Consider the following 18687-nt stretch of genomic DNA (forward strand, 5'->3'; position numbering starts at 1 on the left):
GGGCTGGCCTCACATTCACAGCAATCCTCCTGTCTCAACCTCCCAAATGTTGGGTTGACAAGAATGTGCTATCAGGTCTAGTTTCTTTCTGGTATAGACAGGGTCCTAGGCTGTCCTCATACTTCATAGCTCTTGATGGCCAGCTACTCACAACAATCCCCCTGCTTCAGCCTCCCAATTGCTGAGCTTACAGCATGCCTTGCTTTGTGGTCTTTCTCCTCTCAGTGACATGTTGCAACAAACTCATTGGTGACAACATAGCACACGGCATTAGAGAGAGGTTGTGATGGTGGCTGTTTCATGTCCTGGATAAGTATTTAAAACCCACAAGTTCTGTGTCTCCCTTTGATGAAAGAGAGATTTGACAAGTCTGTCTGCTTTCTAGATTCTTTCTGTTCTGTTGCATGGTGTCACCAAGTCAGAAGGCAGCACTGTGGTGGTGGTGGTGGGGAGCTCCTCTTTCTTTTCTCAGATGAAGCGTTCATTTCTTTGAAGTTCTACTCATGACCCTGAGCCTTCATGTATTTTTAGATGTAGCCATGTCCAGCATGCGCTTCATAGGCTGTGTGCTTTCCGGGAAAGCTATGGTTTCTACTCGACACGTTTGTAGATGGCGGTGTCATATGGCAACGTCAAGACTGAGCACCCTACCTGAATCAAAATTTAAAGAGCAAATATAGAATACTATGCTATTGTTAATATTAAAGTCACTTCATTAATGAGACCAATGCCTCGCCTTGAATTCCATGAACGTGTTTAGAGCCATGAGCTGTTGACTGTTAGGTCAATCCAGAAACATAAAGGACAGCAAAATGATTTCCTTCATCACAGGGCCTTTTCTGTTTTACTGGTTTTCTTAATGGGTTACCTTTTTCTGTCAAATCAGTATTATTTTATGAAAATCCTATATTCGTGATAGACCATTTTTAAATTTTATCCCAATGCCACCCTTCCTATGCATTTTAAATGCTCCTAGTCCTTAAAACTAGGGTAGAGAGGGTATTTATCAAAAGGTGAAACTCACCAGTTCTCAGCAGCCCATTCCCGCTCACTTGCTCTCTAGGCAAGGAGGTGGTTGCAAGCCCTTGTTCCTCAGCACCCCATCTTTTTAGCAAAGTAATAGCATTAGAATGGGTGCTTATTCTGTCCTTCACGTCTTAATAAATACTTTTGTAATTAAGTTGGGGGGGGGGTTCAAGCACAGTTAGCAATATAATTCAAGCTAAGGAAAATCTACTTTCTCGAGGATTTCAGGAAAACAGCACAAATTAGTTTGCCCACCTTCAGTCTGTAATCTGTTTGCCAACCCTTGCTGTGTCTTGGAGGAGCTCTGGCCACGGTGTAACAATCTTGTTAATCTATTCATGTTTTATTCCTTACAAATCTGAACATTTTGTTGTAAAAAAAAAAAAGTGGGGAAAAAAAAGAAAAAATGTGGGGAAATGTGGGAAAATTGAAGAATAAAATAAGTCTTGCTTATGTAAGGACATCTATTATGGACTACTTGGAAAGAGTTCTTTCCTTGAATTCAAGATGAAATTTGTTTTTGTTTCATATCTGAGTTTTTAAGACAGGGTCTCACGTAGCCCAGGCTAGCCTTGAACTTGCTATGCAGCTGAGGATAACCCTGAACTTTTGATTCCCCTGCCTCCACCTCTCAAGGGCTTGGATTACAGACATGCACCACCAGGCTTGAAAACATTTTAGACAGACCACAGGGAGAACATGTTTAAAGCTTCAAACTTATCAGGCAGAGTAGAAAAATATCTGGGCAAAATACTCTTAAACATCATTTCTTTATTTTTGAGATAGTCATAAAAGCGTAATTCTAAATTGTTTATTTGATACTTCAAATGTTACAGAAACTTGCTTTATGTACTTTTTTGATATATGTTGAAACTCTGCAAGAGAACTTCCATAAAAGGGAATATTTTCTCCGATTATGTTTTAATAATTTACTAAAGATGGTGATGTTTGCAGTTCCACACAGAGAAGTCGCCTTGGTAGAGCGATGGAAGAGAATTTGTTATTCATAGTTTCCCTCTGCAGCCAGCTAAATCCATGCTGGTAATGCTTAGACTGGAATCTCCTTTACTCTGACGGGAAGGGTCACCTCTGAGAACCTCCCAGAGGTGGGTAAACACCACAAGTAAACAAGCAAAGCAGGAGAAAATGCACCTGAGTTCTCAAGGCTAGACACCATAGCTGAGGCTATGCAAAATCCATCTGTATCTCAGATGTCCCCGGTCCAGCCTACAGAGCGAGCTTGAGAGTCACAGAGACCTCTGTGAGCCAGAACAGGGTAGTTTGGTCTCTGGAGAGTCACTCCGCCTCACTACCCTCCTCTTCTTCCCCATCCTTGGCCATCTTTTTCGGTTCTTTCTTATCCCATCTCTCCTTTGCCCTCTCACCCCACACCCCTGTCTGTCAGGGCTGTAGGCAGCCAAAGTCCTAGCCCAGCCGTCTGGGCCCTGACAGGGCAGGACAAGCGAAGATGGCTCCTGAGGAAAGCAGGTAACCTAATTTGCCCTGTTCTGTGCTGTTCGCTGTACTTCTTCCCAGAGGGATTTTCAGCCCGGAGTCCTGGCCTGAAAATGAGGAAACGGAGTGTTACTCCCTGGTGAAGCACGGGCGATGTCTTCCCCTTCCAGAAACCTGTTCTGGCATCTTAGCACTGACCTGGAAGGCACACTTTCTCACCATTGACACACTCCCCACAGTTCCTTGGGGAGTACAGAGAACATGTGAAGGTCGTTGTCTCCTGGACCTGAGCCCTCAAGGTCACGAATTTAGAGGAACTGATCGAGGCTGGCCAGACGTGTTATTCACGGAGCAGCGTGGCTGTGAAAATGTCTTATCGCTGTTCGGAGAAATGGAGACTTGGATCTAATCATCTGCCAAATTAATGGCAAGGAAGCCTACCATTTATTAGAGACAAAAACACAAATCAGAATTTCCAGATTCTAATTGGGCCGGTGATGCACTTTTCTGGTTAAAACAAAACAAAACAAAACAAAAGGCAAGCTGTCCCCCCTCCCTGTGCCTCTACTTTTCCTTCAGAGTAGAAAGCAGTTTCAGTTCCTACCATTGTAGACCTAGAAGGAAAAGGGGAAGGAACAAGACCACAAGTTAGAAGGCCACTTACAGCTGGAGGTAATGCCAGGAACTATCTTGTCTGACAGACCTCTCTCGGTTTACAAGCAGGAGGAAAACAGAGGCCAAGGTCACGATGACTAAACTCTATCACGGCATCTTGGTTCCCTGGCCTAGGTTTTATTTATTTAAGATTTATTTATTTTTACCTTATGTGTATCGATGTTTTGCCTGTGTGCATGTATGTGCATCGCATGTGTGCCTGGTGCCCTCAGAGGCCAGAAGAGAGTATGGGGTCCCCTGTACCTGCAGTCACACACAGTTATAGGCTGCCGCGTAAGTACTGGGTACCAAACCCATCCCTCCTGGATGAGCAACTAATGCTCTAAACCACTGAGCCACCTCTCCACCCCCGATCTTGGGTTTTATGTTCAAAATAACATGCCTTCTGACACTGATACGTGTCTCAGCCTCCTGGTGCATACTAAGCAGGCTCTTGGCATTTAGTCCTCTCAGGACAAACAGAAGGTAGGATTCTGCTTAAGGGAAAGGCTGAGGAAATCCCAGATTACCCACCTGGTACATGGTCAGAGTGGAGATTAAACCATATACATGATAAGGGCTGTGGAGAGGCTGTGATGAAACTGGACAGCATTGCTCTGCCTCGGGTTTAACAGGTCCTTAGAGTTTTTCATGTCTGCTCCTGTCACCTGACTTGGTAGAGTGACCATGAAAGAGCTGTGACGCTGACTCCACTAAACTGAGAGCAGCTTGGTGTCTCTGCTGGTCTGACCGGGGTTGTGAAGCCGTGCGAGGTGGGGAGGAGCTCAGGGTGGACTAGCAGACAATACGGATGTTAGCAATGGAGGGAAGAGTGTCACTGGCCAGAGTACTCCATCTTTTTGTTTTGTTTTTCTTTTTTTCTCCTTTTTTTAATTGATTTTTATTGAACTCTACATTTTTCTCTGCTCCCCTCCCTGCCTCTCCTCTCCCCTTCAGCCCTCTCCCATGGCCCCCATGCGCCCAATTTACTTAAGAGATCTTGTCTTTTTCTACTTCCCATGTAGATTAGATCTATGTATATCTCTCTTAGTGTCCCCATTGTTGTCTAGGTTCTCTGGAATTGTGATTTGTGGGCTGGTTTTCTTTTGCTTTATGTTTACAAACCACCTATGAGTACATGTGATAATTGTCTTTCAGTGTCTGGGTTACCCCATTCAAAATAATGTTTTCTAGCTCTATCCATTTTCCTGCAAAATTCAAGATGTCATTATTTATTTCTGCTGTGTAGTACTCCATTGTATAAAGGTACCACATTTTCCTTATCCATTCTTTGGTCGAGGGGCATTTAGGTTGTTTCCAGGTTCTGGCTATGACAAACAATGCTGCTATGAACATAGCTGAGCACATGTCCATGTGGCACGATTGAGCATCCTTTGGGTATATACCCCAAAGTGGTATTACTGGGTCTTGAGGAAGGTTGTTTTCTAATTTTCTGAGAAATTGCAACACCGACATCCAAAGAGGCTGTACCAGCTTGCATTCCCACTAGCAATGCAGAAGTGTTCCCTTTTCCCCACAACCTCTCCAGCATGAGTTGTCACCAGTGTTTTTGATCTTGGCCATTCTTACAGGTGTAAGATGGAATCTCAGACTTGTTTTGATTTGCATTTCTCTGATGACTAAGGACTCAGAGTACTCCATCTTTTCCTGAGCACTGTGGATAGCTCTAAAAGCCATGACTGAAGCAAGGAACTCAGCAGGGGCCAGGTGAAGTGGTACCTGCCTGTAGGCTAAGCAGCTAAGGAGGCTGGATGGAGGACCTGGGGACCTAGAGTTGGAAGCCATCTTGGACAGCAGAGTAAGACCCTGTGTTAAAACAAAAGACAAAGCCGGGCGGTGGTGGTGCACGCCTTTAATCCCAGCACTCGGGAGGCAGAGGCAGGCGGATCTCTGTGAGTTCGAGGCCAGCCTACAACTTACAGTATCCCTGAAGCTTTCTGTTTGTTTCTGTCTTGGCTGATCGGTCAGGCTATGTGAGAAGTCACCCGGATTCCTTTAAACTGAACAACTTCCAGGTGATGATTTTAAAAGTGACCCTGACCTGTCACAGCACGGAAGTCTCCCTGACTTCTGAGACATGGAGAAAGGGTCTATCTACCTCTGCTTCACCAAATCCTGCAGAACACCCCGAACCGAGAAGTGGCAGGAGGAAACTCCATCTACGAGGCTGTGTTAGGAAAGGAGCGTGTGTGGAAGCATCATGGATGTAGTCCTGTAAACCATGATAAAACACCGCACCAGCTTTAGGGAACGGCAGGCAGATGGGTGTTTAACTGACAGGCACTCTGCATAGGAACCAGAGACTGCATGTTTGATTAATATTATCATGTTAATGGAACCAGCGTGAATGGAAACTGGGGTTTTATTCATTTTATTTGTTCCCTTATGAGGGCATAAGGATTAGCTGTTATGTTCTTTGTCTGCATTTGCTGATAATCGAAGTGGAAACTATTCCAGTCTGCGTATCCTTTAACGACCTCCTCTTCTTGTTTATTTTAGTTGGTGGTGTGGTTTCTGCCTACCAAATCACATTGTTTAAGGGAGAAGAAAATTGGAATTCCTTGTGTCTTCCTAAAATATGACGTTTTTGGAGCCTGGAAATTCTGCTATGTGAAGTATGGCTTAGTTATGAAGACACAGTATCTCAGAACACATTGAAGTGAGGGATTCTATTTTCTCAAGTACATCAATTAGATTGTTATACGGTTAACTTTTAAATTTTTTTCAAGCAGGGTCTGGCTATGTAGCCCAGACTAGCCTCCAACTTGTCATCCTCCTGCCTCAGCTTCTTAAATGCTATGGTTATAGAGTGCCTGGCTTAACTTTTTCTATAGGCTAAAATTTTAGTCAAAGTCACCAAGGTAGAAATGGGGTTTCCGAAAGTAAGGCACTTCCCCAAGAGACAGCCAGTGGTACCTTAACACGACCCAATGGGCTAAAAATAGAGCTCCATTCAGAAGGTAACAGGGAGGCTGCTGACCATCCATCACACCAAATAAATATGCAAATGGAATTAAAGATTCACAGATTATTTTTAGCAAAGTGTTAGTTCCAGTGGCCTGGAAACTTTTCTCTCAGGTATTGATATTCTGTAACCCTGGAGAATCCAGTTCCATAGAATCAGCCATTTCTCTCCTCCCGTTCCTGCAAGGAGCGATGGCATGCCCTTCAGCTGAACCAGAAAGATGGCTCTCTATTGGAACGGGCCCACCTCCTCTCCAGATACTGTCAATCATTCGTAAACTCTGAGCTGAATGGGACTGCCGGGTCCTTCCTTAGTTTTTACTTCAGGGCAGGACGTCGACGTGCACTTCTGGCAGGGTCTTTGGTGTGGCTGACACTGAGCTGATAGATCTGGGTTTGAGAGGCAGTGTTTCTCGCAATGCCGCAGATAAGAAACTGGATGCGTTTTCATATAACGTCGCTTTTTTGCATCAGTCTCCCACATTAGAAAGTTTCCAGTATGGAAGTGGCCCTCATTTAGCTTCAAAATAGTTATTGCTTATCCAAAGAGATAAAACTTGTTTTGACTTTGGCGTTCAGTATTGGCACTTAGCCATAGCCTCTTTTTTCTTCATATAACAAACTTTTATATAACAGAAGGGTCCTTTCTGGGTCTAGTTAATTGCCTTTATAAAAGAGGAAAAAAATAGGGAGAAGGGGAAAGAAAAAACACAGAAGAGGAGAAAATCCCAGTGTTCCAAATCAGCTTGGAACTCCAGTATCCAGCGAGGGGTGCCTTCCCTGCTCTCTGGACCTGGAATCCTGGCATTTCTGCAGACTCCACAGGCAGGAGTGTTTGTGGCATTAAGATGTACAATTATACTTCTGTTGTTATTTAATACAAACCAGTGACTTATGTGCATACCACATTTTTGTTGCAGCTACTTTTGGTTTTTCGGGTTTTGTTTGTTTATTGGTTGGTTTTTTGTTTGTTTGTTTGTTTTTTTGAGATGGGATCTTTCATAGTAGCCCAGGATGACCTCACATTCACTACGTAGCCCAAGCTTGACTCAAATTCATGGTGGTGCTCTTCCCGTGAGCACTCATGTCTGGCTCTTTTGGGGAAGTTTTATTTTTAAAAGCTGGTGTGATGTTGCGCAACTGAAATCACAGCACTGGGTAGGTAGAACCAGGAGGATTCCTAATTAAGGTGAGTTCCAGGCCAGTATGAGCTATATAGGGAGACCCCATCTCAAAGGCAAACACCCCTACAAAATCTCAGCGCCAAATGCATCTTAGGCAAGTCCTGTACTATGAGCTATGGCTCAGCTAAAATTTGAACTTGATAAATAATAATTGAACATACTTTGATATACCATATAGTGTGCTGATACAGGTATACAATACTGAATGGTTAAATCAAGCAGATTAGCATATTGTGCCTTTGGCCAATTCTCTCTACCTCCTGGCCTCTTGCTAAGCACCATTCTGTTCTTCGTTTCTAGGACTTTGCCATTTTAAGATTCCACATATAAGTAAGATCATGTCCATAGAAGTTTCAGAGCTCTCATTCAGCTGGGCAGAAGGAAACTTAGTGAAGGCAGGAAAATCCAACTGTATCTGCCTTAAGCAGCCTTGTATCCAGGTAGGGGCTGCCTACCCTACCCAGGCAGGGTTACCTTTATCTATTCCCCCACCATCCCCAAGCACGTGCACTGAATTAGAGAAATTCTTGACATTAAATACCAACCCTCTTATTTTAGAATGACTACAGGAAACTCTCCATGCAATGCAAAGACTTTGTGGTGGGTGTGTTGGACCTGTGTCGGGACTCGGAAGAGGTGGAGGCCATTCTGAATGGAGATCTGGAGTCAGCAGAGCCCCTGGAGACACACAGGCACAAGGCTTCCCTGAGTCGTGTCAAACTTGCCATTAAGTACGAAGTAAAAAAGGTGAGTGAGCCAGTCATCCATAGACATGAACGGGTGATGCTGCCATCCAAAGGAACGCTTGGAAAACAATCAGAATAGATTGAGGACCACATGGGGCAAAGTTAAATGTCATTAGGTTCTGTCCCTTCTCAAGTGTTATCCGTTAGAGGATCCAGGGCTTCTTGATGGCAAGGATGAGCCTTCTCTATATTTCCATTTCCTCCGATAAGAGGATTCTGTCTCTAATGTGTCTCAAAGCTTTAATGTAATTTAAATGGATTAGGATAAACCAGGCACTCTGCAAACTGTGCATTTCAATGCCGTTAATAATAACAGCATGGTGGCACACATCTCTGATCCCAATACTTGGAAAGTAGAGGCAGGAGAATCAGGAGTTCAAAGCCTACCTCAGCTACCTAGCGAGTCTGGGTCCACCCTGGGCTACATAAGATGCAGTCTCAGAAACAAAACAAAAAAAATAAAGTAATGACCATGATAAGTCTGCTGCTTGCATGCATTTGTAAGGTGCCATAGCATACGCCCTTGTGTTGATCCTTACCACAAGCCTGTTATCTATGTTACCTACAAACCAGGTAAGACAGATGATAAGATTCTACTATAGGAGGAAGCTGAGGGTTACTAAGCTTAAATGATGTGTCTGCTGTAGCATGAATATGGAGACAGTCATGCCAGGGCCAAAAATAAAGACTACGGTTGCTTTTATTATGGCTGCTGCAGAAAAACTGTTTTGTGTGTTCATTCTCTAGTTTGCATTGAGCTACTAAACAATTCACGAAAATAGTAGTTATGTTATCTCATATGTGAAAAATCTGAGTTTCTGGAATTGGATAATTTAAGCATATTCTGTAACAGAGAGGGTTTTTGTACTTAAGAGAAGCTGGCCAGGACTAGAGAGAGCATAGTGGTCAGAAACATGTACCTCTCTTCCAGAGGACCCGATTTTAGTTGTTAACAACCATGGTGAGCGCCTCACAACTAGCTGTAACTCCAGCTCCAGGGGATTCAGTGCTGGACAACAAACTCCCACCTACACACACACACACACACACACACACACACACACACACACACTTAAAATAAATCTTTGATAATAAAAGCTAGAAGCTGACGAAGCAGCAGCTGTGTGAAGGGTGTGTCTTGGTGTCTTGAGTATGAGCTGGTCATCTGTGAACAGCCGTGTCTTCTGCTCTTCCTTTGGTGTGTTCTCATGCTTACAAGGAAAGGCGTAGATCCAAGCTGCCAGGGTCACGTCCAGATGTCACCAGGGGCTCTTGACTGGCCATGGACCTCACTTAGACCCTGGTCTACACTTCAGTAAGGTGGGGGAAATAACAGTTGTTTGAAGATTCTGTGAGAATGCATATAATTATCATGAGGACCATTTTGTGATGTTGACTAATGATTAGCTTACAGCATCTCTGCTACATAGTTTCTCGTGTCAGAATGATGGCTCTTACGCAAGTTGAAGAACCAAGGACAATTTTGTGTTCCTTGCTCTAAATCCAACCCTTGGTATCGAACTGGTTTGTCAAGAAAGAAGTCAGCAAAGGTTCCTTGGAAGTTCTTAGACTCGAAAGGAAAAGCAAAGGGACCAGCTTGTACTACCCAGACATCCAGAAACTTCAACCAGATCCAAGCCCAGGACTCCCTGGGGCCACCTTCTGTGAGTGACCAGTGATGGCACTAGCAGGAGGGACGCTGAGCCCTTGTCCGGTTGTCCTAAGACCTCTTGCAGATCAAGTCTGCCACTGGCCTCTGGCCAATGAAACCTAAGCCAGCATTCACATTCTAACAAAGCAAGGATGGAGAAACATCTCTCCCACACCTTCCAGGTGTGAGAAGGCGGCACAGACACACACACACACACACACACACACATGACCACTCACAGGTACACACACTTCCACCACAACACAGAGGACTTTTGTGTCATATCCGTGGGATTTGGGTCAGTCATTAATGCTGTGAAGCTTTATTTTCACTAGAAATTGGAAGAACGCAACTTTTCTGGGAACAGATCCTATCGAAGATAACCAAATGCCTCTTGGGGAGTTCTTCCTGGGAGGTTTTGCTTATGCTGGGGGAAGGATAATTTTGAACAAGACCGATGGCAAGCCGTTTTTAGAAAAGCGTCCAGACAAAGTCACGGATCTTGCGACATGAATCTCTTCTGTTTGACACCTGAGAGGGGAGAATTGATTTCAGTTGTCACAGGCTTTTTATCATCTCGTCGAAAGTGTCATGTTAGCAGAAAGAGCTCATCTGCAGAGATGCTCTGTAGCCAACACACTTACAGACTAAATGCCTTACTCGATTTCAAAAAGCCGATTCATCGATTACAATGTATGCAGTATCGTTAGCAAACATTTGTTACCAACCAACACTTATGACTATGAATTTAATATTTATTAGGAAAGGGCTTTTTTATATAATAATATAGAATTGGAGAGATAGCTCAGAGTTAAGGGCACTTGCTGCTCTCTTGCACAGGACCCAGGTTTGGTCACCATTATTGACATGGTAACTCACAACCAAACATAATTCCAGTTCCAGGAGATCCAACACCCTCTTCTGGCCACTGTGGGCACTAGGCACACATGTGATGTATGTACAGATAACTTGACAGCATATAGTTTGGAACTTCCAGACGCTAGAAAGATCATCAACAAAATCTGGAAGGAAGGGGCTGGAAAGACTCCCCCGTGGTTAAGAGAATTTGCTGTTCTTGAAGAGGACCTGGTTTAAGTTCTCAGTGGTTTGCGCTAGGTGCACATACATACATGCAGGCAAAACACGCATACACATGAAATACATAAATCTAAAAACATTTGTTAATGAAAGTAAATAAAAAAAGTTAAGCCCTGTGGTAATAAACATCAGCTAGGTGTGATGGCACATGCCTGTGATCTTGGTGTTCACGAGGCTGAGGTAGAAGGACCACTAGCCCCAGGCTAACCTGGAATTCAAATTGAAACCTGTTTCAACCTTCTTTCAAAGTAAAGAAATATATATATACATATATATGTATGTATATATATGTGTGTGTGTGTGTATATATATATATATATATATATATATATATATATATGAAAGCGTAAGTCACAAAACAATTCCACACCAGTTTGGAATTATGATTAATAAAAGGGTTATTTATTTATTTAAAGGAAAAACTTACAGATCACTGTCCTAGACCACAGCCCTCTGCACAACCAGGAAAAGAGTCTAGTAGATGAAAGCAGAGTCCAAAGCGAGAGAGAGAGAGAGAGAGAGAGAGAGAGAGAGAGAGAGAGAGAGAGAGCTCGTGCATAAGCCTGCACACTAAAGCTGCTTTAGCAAAAGAGACCACGCCCAAGTGGGCTGGTATCATAAAGGCTATTGGTTGAAGGAGCAGAAGGAGCTCCCGCAGCATATATATATATATATACTCTCCATGAATAGTTACAGTGCTTGGTTGTGCTGATGGAATCAGTAATTCAATTCTGTCTTCTCTGCCTTAGAGAACATTTACTCCTTTACTTCTAACTCTGGTCATCCCTCTCTGCTATTCTGTGCTAGGAGAGCAGGGCTTGTCTTCCCTGCCACCCAGCACACACACCCCTATCTGTACCTACATCATGGTGAGCAATCTTTATTATAGATTTAATATATATTAATATAGATATTTAATATATATTAAAATTGTTGACTGGATATGGTAGGCTATTTAGTCTGTAAAACTAGGCTCTAGAGAAAAATAATTTCTGGAGTTCTCCTCCAGTGCTCTAATTTCATCCTTTACAGAAAAGTAATCTAAAAATTGGTCTTGCAGCAATATAGACACATTCAGTTATCCACGGGTGTGATTCTCTGCAGAAGGTGTAAGAGGCCTCAGACCTGAGGTTGCAGAGGGAGAATGAGGGACGTACACGTGACTAACATAAAATGTCATTATAACAAGAGCAGAAATCCCCAAGAATTTTGCATAAATTCCACACTTGAGAGGAGTTTAAATAGATAGTATAACAGTCATTTTAGATATGCGCTTTTTCGGTTGTCTTCCATCTCCTTACCCTGGTTGATGGTGCAACTGCCATCCTACTAGTCAACTAGTCATTTGACTCCTGTCTGTCTGTCTGTCTGTCTGTCTCTCTCTCTCTGTGTGTGTGTGTATGTATGTGTGTACGTGTGTGTTTACGTGTGTGTGCATGTGTGTGTGTATGTTCTGTAATCCTGTGACAGTTTTGTTCCATTGAAATATTGAAATGTTCTTATGTGTCAAGCATTTTCTCTTCAAATCAGAAAGCCTCCAATCAGGGTATTATTTCTGTAATGACTTCAATTTGCTGCTCCACTGCAATTGGGAAACAACACACAAATCTGATGCAGCCAGCTATGACAGTGTGGCCTCAATAAGGACATTTTCCCAGGAAATAGACTGGTTTAAGAGATAAAGGCATCTGCCCTCTTTTGAGGTTGTTGGGAAAAAAAGAAAAAAAACCAATCTCCTGATGGATTAGGGTGTTTTGCTCTCACTTGCAAATATTGTGGGGTTTTTTTTTAAGATGTGCCTTGTGTATTTGTATTAGGAGTTTTAAATTGTTGGGGGAGTTCTATTTGTATGGATTTCAAACATATTCAACAGAGGTGATATTACATAGCTCAAGAAGAGCGTAGGCTGTGATCCTAGTACAGGCAATTGGCCAGTTATGCTGAGTTTACCTTCACAGCAGGTGAAGTGCTAGGGCTTAACATGTACTAAGTGTTGGCACATGTGGTACAAGCCCCAAGGGTCGATGTGTATCATCTCACACACACTGTGGAAAAGGTGGCCAAGTGTTGGGAGTGGCTCAGACCTATAATCCCGGCATGAGGGAGACTAAGGCCAGCTCAGGCTATAGAGTAAGACCCTGCCTCAAAATCAAAACAAATGAAAGCAGGCTGGTGGGATGGCTCAGCGAGGAAAGGCGCTTGCTCCGGAAGCATGGCAACCTGAGTTCACCCCCTGCGCCCTGGTTGGCTTTTCAACTTGACACAAGGCAGAGTTATCTGGGAAGAAGAACCTCGGTTGAGAAAATGTCACCATCGTTGCCTGTAGGCAAGTCTGTGGGGATATGGGAGGGCCCAGCCCATCATGGGCAATAGCATCCCCAAGAGGATGGTCCTAGGTTACACAAAAAAATAAAAAACAAAAACAACAGCAACAACAAACAAACAAACCAATGAACTAAGCAAGCCCCGAGGAGCAAGCCAGTAAGCAGTACTCCTCCGTGCCTTCTGCTTCAGCTCCTGCTCCAGGTGCCTGCTGTGAGCTCCTGCCCTGGCCTCCGTCAGTGACGGAGAGTGCGCTGGGGTTTTAAATTGCTTTCAGTTGTGGTCTCTGTCACAGCAATACAAACCCTAAGACACTGCAGATCCTGCATGGAGGCGGAAGAAAGCCCACTGGTTCCCTTCCGACCCTCGCATTAGCTCCACAACACCCGATGCTCACACACATGCACACACATGCACACACACAGAGAGACAATAGTAATAAGACAGTGTTTGTACAGTGTAGGCCCTAAGAAAAGCAGCGTCTCCGTTCATTTGTACTGCTGTGACAATAACTGAGTCCGGGTGTGTTACAAAGAGGATGTATTTTCTCGCAGTGATGGGGTAGGAAGTCCAAAATGAAGGCACTGGCAGGCAGGGCTCTATCCTTCGGAAGCACTAACAGTGTCCTAGCGTGGTAGAAACATGGGAGCACAAACTGGAAAGCACCAAATGGCTCTTCTATGGTCATCTTTATCCTTCAAAGGGCTGTGTTGTTTTTAATTTATTATTATTATTATTAATTATTAATTATTATTATTTTATGTTCATTGGTGTGAGAGTCAGATACCCTGGAACTGGAGTTACAGACAGTTGTGAGCTGCCATGTGGGTGATGGGAATTGAACTCAGGACCTCTGGAAGAGCAGCCAGTGCTCTTAACTGTTGAGCCATCTCTCCAGCCCAAAGCTGTGTTGTTTTTAAGCACCCGATCTTGCTGAGTTACCCAGACCAGCCTTGAACTCCTAGACTCAAGCGATCCTTCCTAGATGAAACTACAGATGAACAGTACTGGGGACTCTCACTACCTCCTCTAGCCCTTCCCTCTCCCACCTCTTCAGAATGTCACATGGCAACACCAGAATTTTAAAGCAGTAGCTTTCCAGCCATAGCAAGCTGATACTCCCTAGAGGGAAGTGAAGTTCATCCAGCCACATGGGTGCAGTGCATTTGTCTCCTAGCCCTGTGGGTACTCTGTAACTTACAGATACTCCCTAGTGAGTAGTGAGTTCATCCATGCTTTTGTCTCCTAGCCCTGTGGGTACTCTGTAACTTATAGATACTCCCTAGTGAGTAGTGAGTTCATCCATGCTTTTGTCTCCTAGCCCTGTGGGTACTCTGTAACTTATAGATACTCCCTAGTGAGTAGTGAGTTCATCCATGCTTCTGTCTCCTAGCCCTGTGGGTACTCTATAACTTACAGAAATCTTTGGGTTGTCCCAGAAAAGTACAAGCTTGACTCCCCAAACAGTAATCTCATACGATGATATCTATGTTCATCCTGTGTTTTTCCTGGTATGCCCAGCTCCTTGTCCTCAGCCTGGCTGCCTGGGGTCTCCAGAGAGCTATAACTTGAATCCATGCAGTGTCTTGTCTCTCAAATGTGGAGCCCTTAGTATGGAAACATTTCCACTAGGGCGATTTTGTTCCAACTTACTGTCATGATGAGGATGTGGGGTCCAGTTTTATTATGACTTACATAGCAGTTATTGACAACCTGCCGTAGTTGGAATTTCCTTTGGGCCACCAACAAGCTCCCAAATAAAGACATGGAGACTTATTATTAATTATGAATGCTTGGTCTTATCTTAGGTTTGTCTCTCTAGCTCTTTTAACTTAATTGAACCTGTTTCTAATCCTCTATGTTTTGCCTCGGGGCTTTTTACCTTTTTTTATTCTGTATGCCCTGCTTTCCTGCTTCCTCCATGTCTGGCTGGCTGGCCCCTGATGTCTTCCTGTTGTCTCCTTTTCTTTCTTTTGAGAGCCCATATTCCTCCTCCTCCTTACTCTCCCTGCCTGGAAGTTCCACATACAATCCTCCCTCACTATGGGCCATTCAGCTTTTTGTTAGACCAATCAGGTGCCTTAGTCAGGCAACACATCTTTACATAATTAAACAAATGCAACACATCTTTGCACAGTTAAACAAAAGTTCCTCTAAGTCCTGCTGTGTGCTCTGAAGAAATGGCTGTTCATGGTTTAAAGTGATACAAACTCTCCTATTTTTAATTAAATTGATTTATTTTACAACCTGACCACAATTTTGCCTCCCTCCTATCCTCCCATTCCCTTGCCCTCCCCTCCCCCTCCACCCACTCCCCCTCTGTTTCTGTTCCGACTCCTATTTTTATCTTGTGCCAAATGGCCAGTGCAGTAGCTGGCTGATAGTGTAGAAAGCCTTCTGAAGGGTGAATGAATAAACGTGATAGACATTTAGGAGCTGTAGGGGGAGGAGTAAAACAGAAAAGAAATGGTCTGAATATAACACGGGGAAAGTGGAGATTTGGAGCTCTTCACAGACTCCGAGGGAACACAGACCTGGGAATTCTTCTGTTTTGATTGTGTCTACAGCATTTCCCAAGAGGTCATTTCATGACTGTGCTAGTGTGTGAGATGGTTTGAATCTGTGAACTTTACAGAGTGTGGTGGCATGTATCTTTAATCTCAGTATTCATGAGCCTGAAGCAGGATCCCAAATTCAAGACCAGTTGGGCTCGTAGTGAGTGAGACTATGCCTTAAAAGAATAAAGAGAGGAAGAGAGAGAGGAAGACAATAAGTGAATGGTTTGGAAAGAAGACCTAACATACTCCTAGCGACTAGCAACTGGGGAACAATCAGAAGGAACCTTCGGCCAGGCATTTCTGGGCTGTTTGGGAGCTATAGCAAGGCACCCTAACTAGGGTGGTTTATAGACAACAGAAACCTGTTTCTTACAGCACCGAGGCTGGGAATTTGTGGCCAACATGGCAGCAGGGCTGTTTCTATTGAGTTGCAAAGTACTGACTTCTCTTCGTAAGACGTGCTAAAAACAGAGCCTTGGGGGGGGGGGGGCGGTGTCTATAATAATACATAGGCACCAATCTCACCATCTTATGTACTCTGTCCCCAGGCCCCAAGTGTGCCCTGAAGTCCTGCCCCCTAAGGCCAGCACTTTGGGAGTAAGGAGTTCAAAATGTGAATTTGAAGACAGCATTTGACCCAAAACAATGCTGTTTTCACAATAAGTTATCCAACAAAGAGAGCAGTCGCTAGGCCAGTCTGGGTTACAGTATGAGACCTCATGTCAGAAAATTGAAAATGTTTTAGAAGCAAGATAGAAGTGTATAGGAATTATGGATAAGGTTTAAAAAGAAAAAGGAAAACAGAGCCAGGAAGACAGCTCAGCAGTTAAGAGTGGTGCTGGGGGGGGGGTGGGCTGCACGATCCCTGCTGGCGCAGGAACAACTCTGCCAGTTTCCGTGTTCAGCCACAGCACAGGAGTTCAATTGGCATCATTTATGTATCTTCTCATACACGTAGTATTTTAGGAGTAACTCAGAAATTTGCTAACGTTTCTCTTACTTCTAGTCAACAATAAGCCAAATCACCGTTTGCCTTTTCCATTTTGAAACGAAGGCAATAAAGCTGGCAAGAGATACAGTGGGAGGCACGGTTTCACAACAGAAAGCCAGTGTCACCCATGGCCAGAGAGGAGTCAGCTACCAGAAAGGACTGGGAGTGAGGGTGACTTCAGCTTTCTCCTTTCGTTTCCACCTCTGTTCTAATAGGAAGGGAGGATACAGGAGGTTTTAACAGGCTGTGTTCTACAAAGGCATGTATTGGATATGGTGGCACACGCCTTTTTTAAAAAAAAATTTATTTATTTGTTTGTTTGTTTAGTATCCTGCCTGTAGGCCAGGAGAGGGCACCAGATCTCATTATAGGTGGTTGTGAGCCACCACACGGTTGCTGGGAATTGAACTCAGGACCTCTGGAAAAGCAGTCATTGCTCTTAACCACTGAGCCATCTCTCCAGCCCCAAAGGCATGTATTGGGATGCTCTGCTGTGGACAGGGCCTACTAACTTGTCTCTCCCTCTACTCCCAACAGTTCGTGGCTCACCCCAACTGCCAGCAACAGCTTCTGACGATCTGGTATGAGAATCTCTCTGGCCTTCGGGAGCAAACCATTGCTATCAAGTGCTTGGTGGTGCTGGTCGTGGCCTTGGGCCTTCCGTTCCTTGCCATTGGCTACTGGATTGCACCTTGTAGCAGGGTACTAGCCTCCCCCCTCCCCTCTGTGCTTGGTATAATGTGTATCTCTGTTGGGAAAGTGCAGCAGCTAATGGTCAGGCTCCCAGCTCTTTGGCTCCGCCTTCTAAGTGGTGGGTGGATCTAAGAGTGGGTGGATCAACTCCAGGAGAGAGCTGGAAAGGATTTGGGGCTAGCAGGACAGATCACATTTGCAGACGTGGCATAATAAGGCTTTCTGGGTAAAATTCCCATGGTAGACAAGAAGGAATAAGTATCTAGAGAGAAGTAGCATTTGTGCAGTTACTTCTGACAGCGCAGTAAGAAGAGTACAGCTGTAGCTGGCCGGAGGAAGAGAAGGGAAGCAGACAGCTGTGCTCAGTGAGATCACAAAATTGCTAACTATTTTCAGGGCGCTCATCTGAACAATTAGAAACATGATGGGGAGCGAGTATTGAGTTCATGGATATCAGTAGTGTTATTTAACATTTAATCAGACCCATGATGGGTCCTCAAGTCCTTTGTTCTTCTAGAAAGTTCCAACTCGAGTAGAATTGAACTTAGGGTGCTTTGGATTTTGTTTGAACTGCTTGATTTTGCTTGGATGACTCCGGTACCTTTCTCCTCTCAACCTGCCCAAGTAGAGCTAATGTGGTCGTCTGGTTTTATTTAAATCAGAATCTGTTTCAGGCAAAATGAGTCAAGGTCACTAAAAAATGACCCTGTAAGTCTAACGTCGCCTGTGGCTCAGCTGTCTTCTCCAGATGTGTTTATCCAGCTCACTTCCTTGTTGAGCTGCCTCATTCGATAAAAGGTAGAAAGTTTGTTGTTTTTACCAAGTTTGATGACTGCTGGATTCTTTGTTGTGTATCATGGAGAAGCTATTTTACAGTTCTTTACATACATAATCACTAAAAACTAGAGTGCAAATTACGTAAGAGCTTGCAGTCAGAAGAAAATTACAACCCAACCAGATTCCCTTCCTGGAGGAAATGCATCACCAAGTTCCGGTACCCAAGAGTCCAGTCTTCAGGTTTTCAGTTAATTAGAAAAAGTTAGGGTTGCCGTGGGCATCTTGGGGTGTACATTTTTACCTCTTATGAAAGAGCAGCTCTCCGTGTAGTGATATTTCATCATAAGAAAAGAAAGGTAGGCACTGAACCACTCCTGGAGCCTGTGCACAGCTGTGCTTATTTCACAGAGTAAAGAGATAACTGGGGAATTCTCGGGCTGGGGGCACCTCAGTTGATAAAGTGCTTGCCTTGCAAGCATGAATCCCCAAGCTCCACCCCTAGGGTCAGCATGCAAAGCAAGGGATGATGGCAGAGCCTGCAGTCTCA

General features: G+C 44.1%; 1 protein-coding gene across 2 annotated transcripts in view; it reads left to right on the top strand.

The window, feature by feature from the left end:
• Trpc3 (transient receptor potential cation channel subfamily C member 3) overlaps positions 1–18687 on the top strand; it is a 67111-nt gene that overhangs the window by 19103 nt on the left and 29321 nt on the right. For both annotated transcript variants that reach the window (XM_038348014.1, XM_038348015.1), the window contains exons 3-4: positions 7863–8051; positions 17208–17372. In XM_038348014.1, coding sequence (XP_038203942.1) covers positions 7863–8051; positions 17208–17372 — 354 coding nt within the window. The remainder of the gene's footprint in view (positions 1–7862; positions 8052–17207; positions 17373–18687) is intronic.

This window comes from Arvicola amphibius, chromosome 11, assembly GCF_903992535.2.
Source record: "Arvicola amphibius chromosome 11, mArvAmp1.2, whole genome shotgun sequence".
Classification (NCBI taxonomy): Eukaryota; Metazoa; Chordata; class Mammalia; order Rodentia; family Cricetidae; genus Arvicola; species Arvicola amphibius.